At 38.1% G+C, this 15,011-nt stretch overlaps 1 protein-coding gene across 1 annotated transcript in view; it reads left to right on the forward strand.

Moving 5' to 3' along the window:
- LOC114350744 (uncharacterized) overlaps positions 1 to 15,011 on the forward strand; it is a 110,840-nt gene that overhangs the window by 43,749 nt on the left and 52,080 nt on the right. The window contains 1 exon segment of the mRNA XM_028301660.1: positions 6,838 to 6,949. Within this exon segment, the coding sequence (XP_028157461.1) occupies positions 6,838 to 6,949 (112 nt within the window).

Consider the following 15,011-nt stretch of genomic DNA (forward strand, 5'->3'; position numbering starts at 1 on the left):
CCTTATTTAAAAGGCATTACTTACTAATTTCAGTTACAGTATCTAGGTAAAAGCCAGTAACGGTGACTGGAGAGTTCCTAGCCATCTGGCTTTCGCCTCTAATGGCTATTACGAAGAATGCCCGGCAGATGGAAGTGGTGCGTCATCGCTTTGAAGACGATGAATTACAGATGTTTTGAGGGCAGCGTTGTAAGGAATGACTATTGACTGCCTTCTTTTATGGAAAACATAATTTTCTTTCTGGCGCAGTTGGTTTGAAGAGTCTTGTCTTCTTGACGTTTGTGTAAAATTACTGTAATGTTTAATCAAGAATTTCGACAGCTAATTGAAAATGGACAGCAAAAAATTGCAAAATTTTCAATCGATTTTAATTTATTACGACTTATAAAGGCGCAAGACCGGCCTTTGTGGGAATCCTTGGGGGGAGGCCTTTGTCCAGCAGTGGACGTCTTTCGGCTGAAATGAATGAAAGGTCTCAATCTGATCATAAACACAAAACACCCAACAGAAAAAATACACATAGTTCGAAAAGAAAATAACTTAAATCGCCTTTATACAGATCTTCTATACTTTGATGCACTTTGATGGCCAAAAGGCCGAGAGATCGGTGACAGATTTGGGTAGAGATAAATATTAAAAAACCTACAGTACAGTAGTAAAAAAAGGAAACAACAAGAATGTTTACCAAAATAAAAGTAACGCCCTATGAAATATATCTAAAGGCGCGTGAGACGAAGTCAGCCATGTCGAGCCATCTCGGCGAGCTTTGCGGTTCGCTTGCCTGGCTTAGGTTAAGGCGGCTTTAGTGCTCTAGGGTTGCCACGTCCAAAAACACAAAAGTGGGACTCGGTGCTTAGTTTCATCATCATCATAATTTCAGCCACAGGACGTCCACTGCTGAACATAGGCCTCCCCCAATGACTTCTACATCGCACGGTTGGTAGCGGCCTGCATCCAGCGCCTTTCTGCTACCTTTATCAGGTCGTCGGTCCACCTTATGGGTGGACCTCGCTGCGTTTTCCGGTACGTGGCCTCCACTCCAGAACCTTGCTGCTCCATCGGCCACCAGTTCTGCGTACTATGTGCCCTGCCCATGGCCACTTCAGCTTGCTAATCCTTCGGGTATGTCAGTGACTTTAATTAGTTTACGGAACTCCTCATTTCTGATTTGATCTCGTATTGAAACACCGAGCATAGCCCTTTCCATAGCACGCTGTACAGCTTTGAGCTTCTTTATGAGGCCTATAGTGAGAGGCCACGTTTCGGAGCCGTATGTTATCACTGGTAACACACACTGATTATAGATTAGGTGCTTAGTTTAGCCGCCCATTTTGCCCTAAAAGCCGGACATAAACCTTTTTTAAAAGCAATTATAGCTTTAAAAAAGTATGTTCCAAACTTACCAAATACCTATGTTCCAAAAGCCGATGGCTTTACTTGTTGGCTCGACTTTCAACTGGCGCGGCAGCCATATAAAAAGCCTAACAAAAGACGGACATGCCGGACGAGAAAATATTTGTCCGGACATGTCCGTAAAAAGCCGAACATGTCCGGCTAAAACCGGACACCTGGCAACCCTATGCGGGACGCGGATCACGGCGGTGAAATATCTGACTATTGAGTGTTATTTAGTGGAATCGGTAGGCGTGGAAGAGAAAAGGCGAATTGGTAAGGTATGTCGCTCGCGGTTACTTTTCAGTATTCCAAAGAATGATAAATAGATAGGGCATTGCTTCTATTTAATGAAAACTCATAAAAAATAAGATATTAAAAATACCCCGGGCCTTTGTGGCAGCCAGGGGTTATGTGGGACTCTCCCTGCCAGAGGGGCAGGGCCTACCCACTAAAACCTCATAGATCCACTACTAGCGCGATATCAGGTGCACACAGGGCTTACCAGTGGCTTAACACCACGTGTGCACCTCGCGCATCTGCCACAACCGGCTCCCTGATTTAGTTAATTACTTAAGTCAGTCGCATTAACAGTAATTAGAGTAATAATAGCCAGTTGGATAATATAATATGGAGTGCAGGTGCGGTTTTGTTCCCCAGTCGATGAAGCACCTGATGTCATGCCCTGAGTGCCCAAGCAACTGCACTCAGGAGGATTTGATGAGTGCTACTGATAACGCCACTCTTGTGGCGGAGTTTTGGGCTGACAGTGTGTAGGTTTGTTGTCGACACGAAAAGAAGAAGAAGATAGCCAGTTCCTCTATGGTTGATAATTCCAGGTGAAACACATTTCCATCTTCGGCTTGATCATCTCATCACTTTCCATATTGTGAGACGCAGGACAAGAGCTTCCCTGATGTAGATAAAAATAAAATGTAATTTGTGTGACCGATGGAAGAAATATTTTTAAGCGAAATAAACTTTGACCTTTCCTACCTAGCCCTACAAAAATTCCGCCCGAGATATTAAATGTTATATTAATTCCACGGAAACGTGATATTGTTATAATGGATTATTAGGATTTATATTTATCACAATTAATGCTGAGCTATGTTTGAATTATGAATTCCAGCTTAAACATTTCGGAATAGTTACAAGTATGATTTAGATTTCTCTACCTTTGAATTTTAATAGTCGGATTAGTAGGTCAACGGTTTATTCTCGAACCGATTCCGATATTAGATATCATAAAATTTATATTGAGAAATAAGAGCAACGACCCTCATCGTCCCAAAAATCGAAACATGGTTTTCATACTTATAACACATACATGTTCACATCACAGTAAACATAAATTACATCAGTAATTTGCAGTGTCGTTGCAGCGTCTATTTACGATGATAATTTTACTTCTTTGTTTGAAAGTATAACACCAAAACAAGTTGGGAAAGCCCAATGAGTCTTCGAATCCAAGTTGAATTATTTATTCGCACAATATGCAACATAATACAACAATGTTATGTACACCGTTCTATGTGCATATAAGTTTTAAATAAATAAATAAATAAATGTCACAACTTCATTTCACAATACATCAATTCAAACCATTGGCATGCAAAGATTGGCGCGGGTTTGTAAATCAGCGAACGGGCTTGTAGTCTGCCGGGGTTATACCCTGATACAGGTAACCCCTAATCCAATCCAGACGATCCGAGGCGGGTCTACACGACAGGCGGGCGATATAGACATTTCACTGTTATCCCTAGTTTGTTCCTAACAATAAGGGTCATCTTTCCATAAGGTGATTTACAAGGATATTTTGCACAACCCTTGTCCAAGTTGGAGCGATCAAGTAACGCTAAAAACTGTTACGATGATAGCCTATTTACTGTCTTATTAATAGAACATGACTATAAATGTAGGTGCAATGACACAGGAAACCAATTTCTGTATGAGCTTTTGACATAAACAATAAAAGACAATGACCAACAATGTATAAAGTTTGGTCCAAATGTCCACCACTAACGAGACCTATAAAAATACAATACTTACCAGATTCTGTGAGTCCCTGATCGTGTATCAAGATGTTCATAAGTTTACGTCAAGTCCCGGTTAATCTCTCAGACCCCCTTCAGCGAGGAATCGGAAAATACTCGAGTCCAGCTAATAAATAGATGTTAATGCAGGGATACGCAATTTGAATATGATAAAACGACCTCGATACCGATCCAAATACAAGACGGAGATCACCGCTACCTCAGACATTAGGCGGAGTGCACATTACCTTGTTTAAATAATTTCACCGGGACACCATGGCGGCGCAACCAGTCGCCGCTACCAACAAAATGTATACAGCTCTATAGAGAGTTACTCACCTGTAGGCCTAAGATGCGCGCCGCGATAAGCGGTTATCACGCCATTTTATCGATTTTCCCCATACATTTTGACGTCGATAAAAGTTATCACGGCGCGCATCTTAGGCCTACTGGTGTCCGTTTGGTTGCGCAAAGCTGTATACATTTTGTTGGTAGCGGCGACTGGTTGCGCCGCCATGGTGTCCCGCTGAAATATAGCCCTAAAAGACGTCCACTGCTGGACAAAGACCTCCCCGAAGATTTCCACAACGACCGGCTCTACGCTACCCACAGCTCTTCCCACGATCAAAATCAAAAATATCTTATTCAATTTTGACCACTGGTGGCACTTATGATATCTTTACTAGATCGTCGGTGCACCGAGTGGGAGGTCTAGCTACAAGTACGTCAATATGATATTTGAAACTGTGTCTTTCGATCCATGATCGCTACTCAAACGGGTATAAATTCTACGAGCTATAAACACTCGTATTTAGCATAATATTATTCTTTTTGCATGAAACTTCGCCACATTCGTCTGAACGTTACAAATCCAATAGGTACGATTTTCCCTTTTATTTTATCGCGTGGGTTCTAAAGATTTTACGAGGTGACTGGAATCATCTCTTAAATGTCAACTTTAACTTTGATCTTTATTTTTATTGCCTGGTTTGAGGCACACGTTAAACCCAGTTTTCTTTTAAGCGCTCTCTATAAAAACGAATGTTATATTGCGCTGCTCTGAACAAAATGAAAAATATAAACACATTGATTGTAATTAAGAAGAACACATAATTTTTCTCGTAAAACATTTATAAGCGGGTTATTTATTTATTGGTACTTGCTCATTAATAAAGTTTTATTAATTTCTCAAATTAAATATCTACGATGTTGCTAAGTGGTGCGGTAAAAAATATGTATAACGATGTCTGAGAATTTCATCGTCGCACCAAAATCAAACTATCCTACCCTACCGCTGACAAGAAATGTAGAGGGTGTATAAACAGAGTGTAGGGCGTGAACACGTGTGTCTGGCAGCCCAATCTGCAATATTAATGCGGTATTTTTACAAAGTTACTATTACGATTAAAAATAATAAAAAGATTGAATATTTATTTTCCAAATAAAGATAAAGATCAAACCACGATCTGCCCTACCCCTTACAATAAGGTAGAGGGTGTATAAAATCCTCCACGGAGTGTAAGGGAACTCGTGCGCCTGGCACTGGCAGCCCAATCTGCAATATTGATGCGTACCGCTCCTGCAAATTGCTGCCCAGCCTGCCGATGTGCTGTATTTCAATTCGGTCGACCATTGTGGTTGGTGTTTGGGAAATTGTTATGTATTATGTTAGCAAACACTTTATAGTTTATAGCATTTCGATTTCTAGGCTTGGGGTTTCTATTATAGTGGGTATTTAAGTTGGCAAGGATGTAGGATTTAGATTTCTAGGTTAGAGTGAGATATAGAGTGAATATTACATCGGTTAAAATAGCTGCCATGGAATTTTGACTTGGCTTTTATCGATAGCGGCTTAATGTTAAGCTATAGGTATTATTTAAAGGTACGGACCGATTCAATTTAATTTCAATCAATCAATTTTTAGTCTATCAAACGGGACTCACAAGACTCTAATTTCATAATGCCCTAATTTTACTAACAGAAATTAACGTAGTGTATAGTTACATATTTTGTAGGTAGGTAATGTAAAAAACACTAAATATTGTATTTTCTTCTCCAATTTCCCTCAACATTATTTTTTCACTGTAATCTGTCAGATTATCCACATCATCTCGTATTTACAGTTCAATACATAAACCTCATTCAATGCTACCCCCCAGGGTCATACATCATCATGAGGCCCCCCGGGAGGTTATGCCCTATAAACCTATAACAAGCCAATCCAAGTTTGTTGTTCTGGCGCAAGTTTTTCAAATGGGCCAATATAACTTTACCGTTTATTTCTAAATTAGTCGCAAATATAGTCTTAAATGCTCTTCCAGGAGCAGCAGCAGATCCAGGTAGGTGTTTTTTTTATTTGACAGAACTGATAAAGAAGCGAAAAATCAAACAACTTTATCCGAACTTACATGATATTTCACAAAAATCGTTTAAAAAAAATCTCATCTCATACGATTTTCAGGAGCAAGATTTATGTTAAATGTTCTCGGTAATAATATCTACTTACTTGTTATAATGAAGAATCGCGAAAATGTTCGGTAAGGTAACTAAGTAAAGCATCGAAAAGTCTACAAACAGAAGGTCAACAAAACACATTTTGGACATTACTAAAGCTGGGTTGCACCATCTTACTTTAACTTTGACAACCGTCAAAAATCTGTCAAACTCCATACAAAATACACCGGTTATCGTTACAGTTACGGTTAAAGTTAAGTGGTGCAACTCAGCCTCAGCAACAAGTTTGACAAACAGGTGTGTTACATTGTATATTTGAAACAAACAAATAAAATGTTGGTGGCAATTAATTGTTCACTCCATTATTTTTATTCAAACAATATTCATTTTCGGAGACAAATAGCAGTTGGGCGTAATTTATGTGGTTTGCGAGAGGGAATCATATATCGTCCATTAAACCCTTAGTAAACCCATATTTTTGTGAATTTGCCTTGAATAATTTACAGTACCTACACATTATTGGGTGACCATGACACCGTACCATGACGATAACCAAAAAAATGAAATAAACGATACGCTTTCTATTCCAAAATATTAAATGAGAAAAAAAATATTACTGAAAGAAAACTCTCGCAAGTAGGTGTGAACGAACATATTCAATTAGTTTTCTTTTTTCTTAGTAGTAACATTCCTGAATCTAACTGGCCACAATATAGACTCGTTAAAAATGTAGCGAGTTCCAACCAACCTCTTTTAAAAATATTCGAACCTACTCACAACATTTTTCAGGCCTACGAAAAAAGAAAGACTGTCGACAGTGTTATGTTTTTGAAAAAAATGAATTGCATCTTTGTACGACTGTGAATTTTAGGCAGGTTTTCATTTTGTACACGTATTTAAATGTTTTTGTTTTAATAGTGATGTACCTATTTCTCAAACTTGTGTTTTGTTACAGCTGCAGCTACGACTACCTGGAGATCATCGAGACGGGTACAGACAACAGCTCGGATCACGCGGGGGAATGGTTATTGGAAGACCACCAGGACACTTACAGTGCTGAGAATGAGGTAAACAACTAACTATACAAAAGTTTACCCCCTTACTAATCAAAGTTTTACACGGATGATGTTGATTACTACGTTTAAATTACTTTTACTTTACTTTTAAACGTGGTGAAGCTCAACAAAACCAAAATCTAACTCTAATTTCTAGAAAATAATAGCATACCTATAGGTTATATACATCGTTTTGAGCGTACTTTTACTTTTAAACGTCACTTACGTAAACTAGTGTTTAACGTCGTGCCTACACGAAAACTAGTGTGCAATACGCGTGCAACTTTTATTAGTAAGGAGGTTGGAAAGCACCTCATCATCATCATCATCATCATTTCAGCCACAGGACGTCCACTGCTGAACATAGGTGAGATACAGGCTAAGAGCTTGCTCGTTGGGGATAAAAAGAAAAAAAAAGGTGTACCCCAATGAGCACCTAATATAGTCCAATGTAGTTATGTAACTACGAGTTTACTCATTCGAAACAAGTTTAGATAAATTTTATGGTAATAAATGAATAATCATATTAATCATGGCTTACATTTGAATAGGGTCAACATACTTTGGCAATATGATAAGCCTTTCATGGCGAGATTAGGACAGTACATTATCCGATAAATAAATAAATATCTTATGGCAACAAAGCCCATCCCGGGATGACCGTTACCTTTTAATGGGGGTATTTTATTGGGGATAAAACAGCTCTCCATATTGTATGGTTTACTACCGCCATACATTTATGGTTTAAGTGCGTAGATTAGCTGCTTGAAGCACTTAAACATCGATTAAGGCAAATAACAATAGTTACAAATGACTACTCGTAGTTGGAAAACTTTTTTTACATTATAAGTAAGTAGTTTTATTTTGTATGTAAATTTTCCGTTAGCTCTATAGAGCTCTAGGACGTACTACAATTGTCATAAAATTGTTCATTAATACCTACTGATGTATTTTTAACCAATTAAATATGTTTGTTTAAATTCGTGGATCGAATCACGGAAAGACGTAACTGATTTTTATCAATTTTACAGGAGCGACGTTTAAAGAAAATTTTAAGTATGGAATTTCGGACCCTTTTTAACTGTAAATACTGGCTTCCTGACAATGATATCAGTTACGATCTTTTGTGAGGTTATAAAATGCACGTTTTTTAATAACATGGTGTATTTACTCAATATCGCCATTTTGTTATATCTGGGGGCACGGCAGTGCCCCCACCAAGTCGAGCAAAAAAGCGGCACGGCCGTACCATCCTTTTCTCGAAGCAATTCAGGCCATTTTCGACTGCCTGTACCTTCGTTGTGGATAAAANTAGTGAGTATTAAAAAGGTCTCAACATCGGTTAACATAGCTGCCCTGAAATTTTGACTTGGCTTTTATCGATAGCGGCTTAATGCTAAGCTATATGAATTATTTAAAGTTACGGATCAATTTAATTTAATTTCAATCAATCAAAAATTTTAGTTCTCCAAACGGCACTCACAAGACTTTAATTTCATAATGCCCTAATTTTGCTAACAGAAATTAACGTAGTGTATAGTTACATCTTTTGTAGGTAGGTAACGTAAAAAACACTATTGTATTTTCCTGTCCAAATTCCCTCAACATTATTTTTTCACTGTATTCTGTCAGATTATCCACATCATCTCGTATTTACAGTTCAATACATAAACCTCATTCAATGCTACCCCCCAGGGTCATACATCATCATGAGGCCTCCCGGGAGGTTATGCCCTATAACCTATAACAAGCCAATCCAAGTTTGTTGTTCTGGCGCAAGTTTTTCAAATGGGCCAATATAACTTCACCGTTTAACGCAGCTTTTCTAAATTAGTCGCAAATATAGTCTAAAATGCTTCGGCAGTTGTTATAAAGTAGGGTTCCAGCTATTTTTACCTAAAGGTGTAAAGAAGCGAAAAATCAAACAAGTTTACTTACATTTCATGATTGTTCACAAAAAATATCGACAGCTGATTTCTGTTAAATTGTTTTCGGTAATAATATCTACTTACTTAAATATTATAATGAAGAATCGCGAAAACGTTCGGCAAAGTAACTGAAGCATCAGAAAAGTCTACAAACAAGAGGTCTTAAGTTTAAGGGACACCTAAAGGCATCACAAAATATCACATTTGGACATTACTAAGTCCTTTGTATTCAAGCAACAAGTTTGACAATTAGGTGTGTTACATTGTATTGTATTTATTTAAAACAAACAAATAAAATGTTTGTGGCAATTAATTGTTCACTCCATTATTTTTATTCAAACAATATTCATTTTCGGAGGCAAATAGCAGTTGGGCGTAATTTATGTGGTTTGCGGGAGGGAATCATGTATCGTCCATTAAACCCTTAGTTAAACCCATATTTTTGTTAATTTGCCTTGAATAATTAACAGTACCTACACATTATTGGGTGACCATGACACCGTACCATGACGATAACTGAAAAATTTAAATACGTTTTTCATTGCAAAATATTAAATGAGAAAAAAAATTTATTTGGAAGAAAACTCTCGCAAGTACCTAGGTGTGTACTTATTCAATTAGGTAGTTTTCTTTTTTCTCAGTAGTAACATTCCTGAATCTAACTGGCCACAAAGACTCATTAAAAATGGTGCGAGTTCCAACCAACCTCTTTTAAAAATATTCGAACCTACGTACTGCATTTTTCAAGTCTACGAAAAAAGAAAGACTGTCGATAGTGTTTTGTTTTTGAAAAAAATGAATTGCATCTTTGTACGACTATGAATTTTAGGCAGGTTATCATTAATTTATTACGTGTATTTTAATGGTTTTTGTTTTATAGATAGTAATATTTTTATAAAATTGTGTTTTGTTACAGCTGCAGCTACGACTACCTGGAGATTATCGAGACGGGTACAGACAACAGCTCAGATCACGCGGGGGAGTGGTTATTGGAAGACCACCAGGACACCTACAGTGCTGAGAATGAGGTAAATAAATAACAACCGTATTCACAAACGATGCTTGCTTAATTGAAGCCGCAAATCGAACGCACAGCGTTGAATAGAGCTATGTGATTGGTACGTGTGTCACACTGTGCGTCCACGCGCACTTTGAGACCTCATAGTAATGTTTGTGAATACGGGCGTTACCTACTACTACAAAAGTTTACCCCTTTACTAATAAAAGTTTTACACGGATGTTGAACACTACTTTAAAATTAGATTCACTTTAAACGTCACTTACGTAAACTAGTGTTCAATGTCGTGCTTACACTGAAAAAGTAGTTTGGTTATTGCTACACAAATGAGTGACTTGCGAGCTGGAGTTTACTACTAACAGGTAACTATGGTTATAAGGATCAAAATGTTGTGTAAATTAAACAAACTATTTTGTAGTGAGCTAAACCTGGATTGGTTCTAGGTTCACATTCAGTTCCTTAGTCATTAATTTGTGGAAGCAGTAACGAACCTTTTTTTTTTCAGTGTACACGTAAACTAATGTGCAACTTTTGTAAGCACCTCATCATCATCGTCATCATTTCAGCCAAAGGACGTCCACTGCTGAACATAGCCGTCCCCCAATGAGCACCTAATATAGTCTAATTTGGTTGTGTATCTACGAGTGTATTAATAAGTATTATGTGAGATTTATGCCCGTTTTCACCATCAATCCCTAATTTTTGAGTGACCCCTATGGTAACACATAACAGGAATATTGTTCTCTTAGGAGTCACTTTAAATAGGGATTGATGGTGAAAACGGGTATTACTAATTTAAAAAGATAGATTTTATGGTAAATAAATGAATAATCATGGCTTACATTTGAATAGGGTCAACATACTTTGGCAATATGATAAGCCTTTCATAGCGAGATTAGGACAGTACATTATCCGATAAATAAATAAATATCTTATGGCAACAAAGCCCATCCCGGGATGACCGTTACCTTTTAATGGGGGTATTTTATTGGGGATAAAACAGCTCCCCATATTGTAGGTATGGTTTACTACCGCCATACATTTATGATTTAAGTGCGTAGATTAGCTGCTTGAAGCACTTAAACATCGATTAAGGCAAATAACAATAGAAGTTATGAAAAACTAGGTGGATTTTTTTTTACATTGTAGCTGTAGTTTTCTATCAATTTTCCTTTAGCTCTAGCTATACCTAGTAACATTAAGTAACGTATTACGTAAAATTGATCCGCAATGCATATAAAAATAAGACCTACTGAGCTTGCAGAATCTACCATTTCAATTGAATCATACAATGTAGTATCTTTTTCACTCTTTCGAAATATTTTTTTAGTTTCAATATGAATAATGTTGCCATTTGCAAAAATACGTTCGCGCGGGAACTAATTCCGAATCCGAACATGCACCGCCCGCACTCAAATATTTATGATAATGGTTTCTAACAATGGAATCGAACATCGGCCGAGGAATAGTGTCGCCAATATGGGCTACAAATCGGTTGCCATGCCAGATTTATGCAGCGTGCAGTGAAGCAGTTCAGTTATTTTGTACGTTGACTTTTTTCATAAAAGATCAAGAAATACGTCTATCTTTGTTCTACGAATGCAACTATTCTTGGTAGATGATACTAAGGCTGAGTTGCACCATCTTACTTTAACTTCTTCAAAAATCTGTCAAACTTCGTACAAAAAGCACCGGTTATCGTCATAGTTGCCGTTAAATTTAGGTGTTGCAACTCAGCCTAAAAATTTGGTGTGTGTATTACCTGCTTATTCATTTTACGCACACAGAACTGGGTAATGTTTTCATAGAGTTATTTTTGTCAGGGATTTTATGTATTTTGATGGATGCAATGTCTTTTAATGCACTTTTAGCACAAAACTTACAATACTGTTCAAATGACTTATACGTGAACGTTTAAAAGCGCTTTTTATAAGTTTTTTTTCTGTGAAACTAGATAAGTGGAACCTACCTATATTTTGAAGAGGTGTGCTAAATGCACACACATTATTTTTGAGCAATAATTGTTTAAAATCCCACGTTTTTTTTTTCATATCAGTCAGCAGGGGTACGCCATGACAACAGAGGGCCCCCGCTGAAAATCAGTTTCAAGACAAGCCCTGGCGGTCTTGATGTACGCTGAGCGGGGTGCCTTTTTGTCAAAGGGGCACAAGCAGTTAATTGTCTACTTGTATATTTCTCTCTTACAAATAAAAAGTTTTCTATTCTATTCTTCTGACATCTTCTTCTCATTCCAGGTGTGGGAAGAACCCGAATACCTGCTACCAGAGTCAGATTCCACCAGCGCGGGGTGGTCGCGAGAAGCTCACGCGACGCGCGCGCGCCGATTATGCGGCGACTGGGGCGGCAAGCTGAAGCTGCTCCGATACCAGTCCAGGACCAACGAGCTGCGCCTGCGTTTCCGATCCGACCACTCCAGACACTTCGCGGGGTACAAGGCCAAGATTACTGTTGCTGATTGTGAGTAGACAACTTGTTTAATCATTTTAAGCGGAAATATCCCATGGTGTCGGCCTGCCAATTTGAGGGAGGGCCAGAATACCTCCTACCATAGTTTAATTCCACCAGTGTGGGCTAACCGCGACTGGGGCGGCAAGTTGAAGCCACTTCGTTACCTCTCTTGGCACTAGGTACAGTCGACAGCATATCAAGCTATACATTTTCGTTGCAAAGTCGCCCCTATCGCAACTACGTAAGATACCACAGTGTTTACGTTGACGTGCTGTTGACCGTACTATTACTGATCGTGTGTAACTAAGTTTCTCATCATTTACAGGATAATTTTGCGGCATTTGGAGAATTTCATTGGTCAGACTTCTGTGCTGTCGTTCACCGACTTGTGGATGTACTTCATCATTAGCCATTTGCTTGCCACTTTAAATAAAAGCAAACTCCCAAGCATCGGCATTTCCATAACTCGATGAAAGACGAGATGTGCATCAGGTGTCGCAGTAGATGTTACATTCCCAAGCGCCAGATTTTGGTCCAACAAAGATATTTCAATCGTAAGCTTGAAAAATCCTTTCAGCTTTAAAGAAGCTTCATTATATGCTTTCAATAATGTTGCCTCAAAAGCAGCATTCAATACACCTGTTGACGTTTCAAGAACATCGCGAACAAGGCTACTAAGCTTTCAAAAGCTCACGTGGAACAATGAATTCGCTCGGCTCAGTGGCACAGCGCATGGTAATCTACAAAAAAAGCTGTATTTTCAATTTCAACTCCGTACTCCTATTCCGGTTTCAATGGAACCCGGAACGGATGTGTTTAGGGTTGTCGACATCAATATTAATATTTTAGTACCTACTTTTCTTCTATCGTATCAATCGATAGACCTAGCGCCCTGTCAAACCTGTAAAAAAAACGATCCCCTGTAAATCGTATATAACCTACATAATTCTTTTTACTTTCTGAACAGATAAGTGACTTGCTTATTTTTACATCTATTAATAGGCTCTGTATTTCGTATGAAAAGATGTGTGGCAGAAAATTACCTAAGTACACCATAAAAACAAAGCGCAATGTATATTTTATTGTCAATTTCGGTAATCAATGAATTTTACTTCGTTCGTTCGTTTCAGCCGAAAGACGTCCACTGCTGGACAAAGGCCTGCCCCAAGTATTTCCACTTACAATCACAAAATCTACTTACAATCCGTTTATGTAACTACATAATCTTCAAGCAGATATATTTTTTCCACCTGCGGTATATTTTTTTTGTCCTTGTCTATAATTCTGTTTCTGTCAACCCCACTATGTTAAACCACGGTTTATTACACGAAATTCTGTTTATTATTTGCATAATGAAATCTGGCAGCCCTACAGTTGCCCTACCACCAACGAGGCAACTTTTCAAAACTGTAAACTTTAACGTCCAGTCTTTAGAGTTGAATTCGCCCTATTCACCCTCGAATAGGGTTTTCAGTCTAACTAGCATTGACACAAAGTCTGTTTACATTGAAAGTTCCGCGAAAGTTTGCGTTTTAATTAACAGAATAATAGATGGGCTTGTTTTTAATAACCAACAAGTAGTTGGTTTGATGCTTTTCATTCGCTTTGGATTTTTGTTTGAGAACGACTGCAGTTTTCAGCAGTTAAATTGCGTCTTTTCAAAGAGAAAACTACTTACACTGGTCTACTGGTCAAGGTAAAATATTATGAATGAAAATGATATTTTGAGCATGAGTGTAGCACAGCACAGCCTGAATGTAGGTACTAACGTGCTGATACGTGTATTATACTAATTCAAATGTTCTGTATTGCTCCATGTTGTTATACAAAGGTTATTACTTATTAAACAGAATAATTAAGAGCGTTTACGCCGTTTGGCGCAAAAAGAGTACTTTTTCAACTCGTTACAATCATTAACCAGTAATACTACAAATATGTTATAGGCATAAATAGTTAGGCAATTTCGTCGTCTAAATAGTTAATTGAGAAAATATTGCGATTAGTTGAGTATTCAAGAATTATATCAAGATAAGTCCACACAGGTTTTGTAAATTTCCACTTTAGCGTCAGTTTACAAGCTGAAATTTTTATAAAAATANGGAATTAGGCTACTAGTCTTCAAGATATCTACAATGCCTTATGAAGATAATCTGTTGCTACTTGGGACGTTACACGCACTAGACCATTGCGACATGGTTTTTGAAGGCAGGACAGATATAGTTCCAAAATACTGAACTGTCCTATACATGATATTAACAGTGGGGCGCCACCGTCAATACCGGATCTCTGGTTCCGATTTTTGCCATGTTGGAAACCATATAGTTGAACGATGGTAGCGCCCCCCTGTCATTGAGTTTGGTGGGACAGTTGAGCGTGGGTCATCTATAAAAAAGTATTTTTAATGTTTTTTTTAGATCTTTCAAACATTCTATTTTCAAACGTCGTCTTTCTCTATGAACAAACAAATACGGTGAAGCCTACGGAATACCATTCGGCCCTTTCCCTTCCCAGCTGATTGAGGTGATCGCTAGGTGACTGAATAGTGTTCGGAGCGCAGCCCGCGCAATGGGGCGAGCGCGCTTTATGGGACGCTACGGCCGTATAGGGTCGAGTGGATCCGGTGTTACGAATGTTTTATAACAGTTTCAAACCCTGTCAT

The sequence above is a fragment of the Ostrinia furnacalis genome, unplaced genomic scaffold (genome assembly GCF_004193835.3).
Source record: "Ostrinia furnacalis isolate ACB-3 unplaced genomic scaffold, ASM419383v2 OfSCF0076, whole genome shotgun sequence".
NCBI lineage: Eukaryota > Metazoa > Arthropoda > Insecta > Lepidoptera > Crambidae > Ostrinia > Ostrinia furnacalis.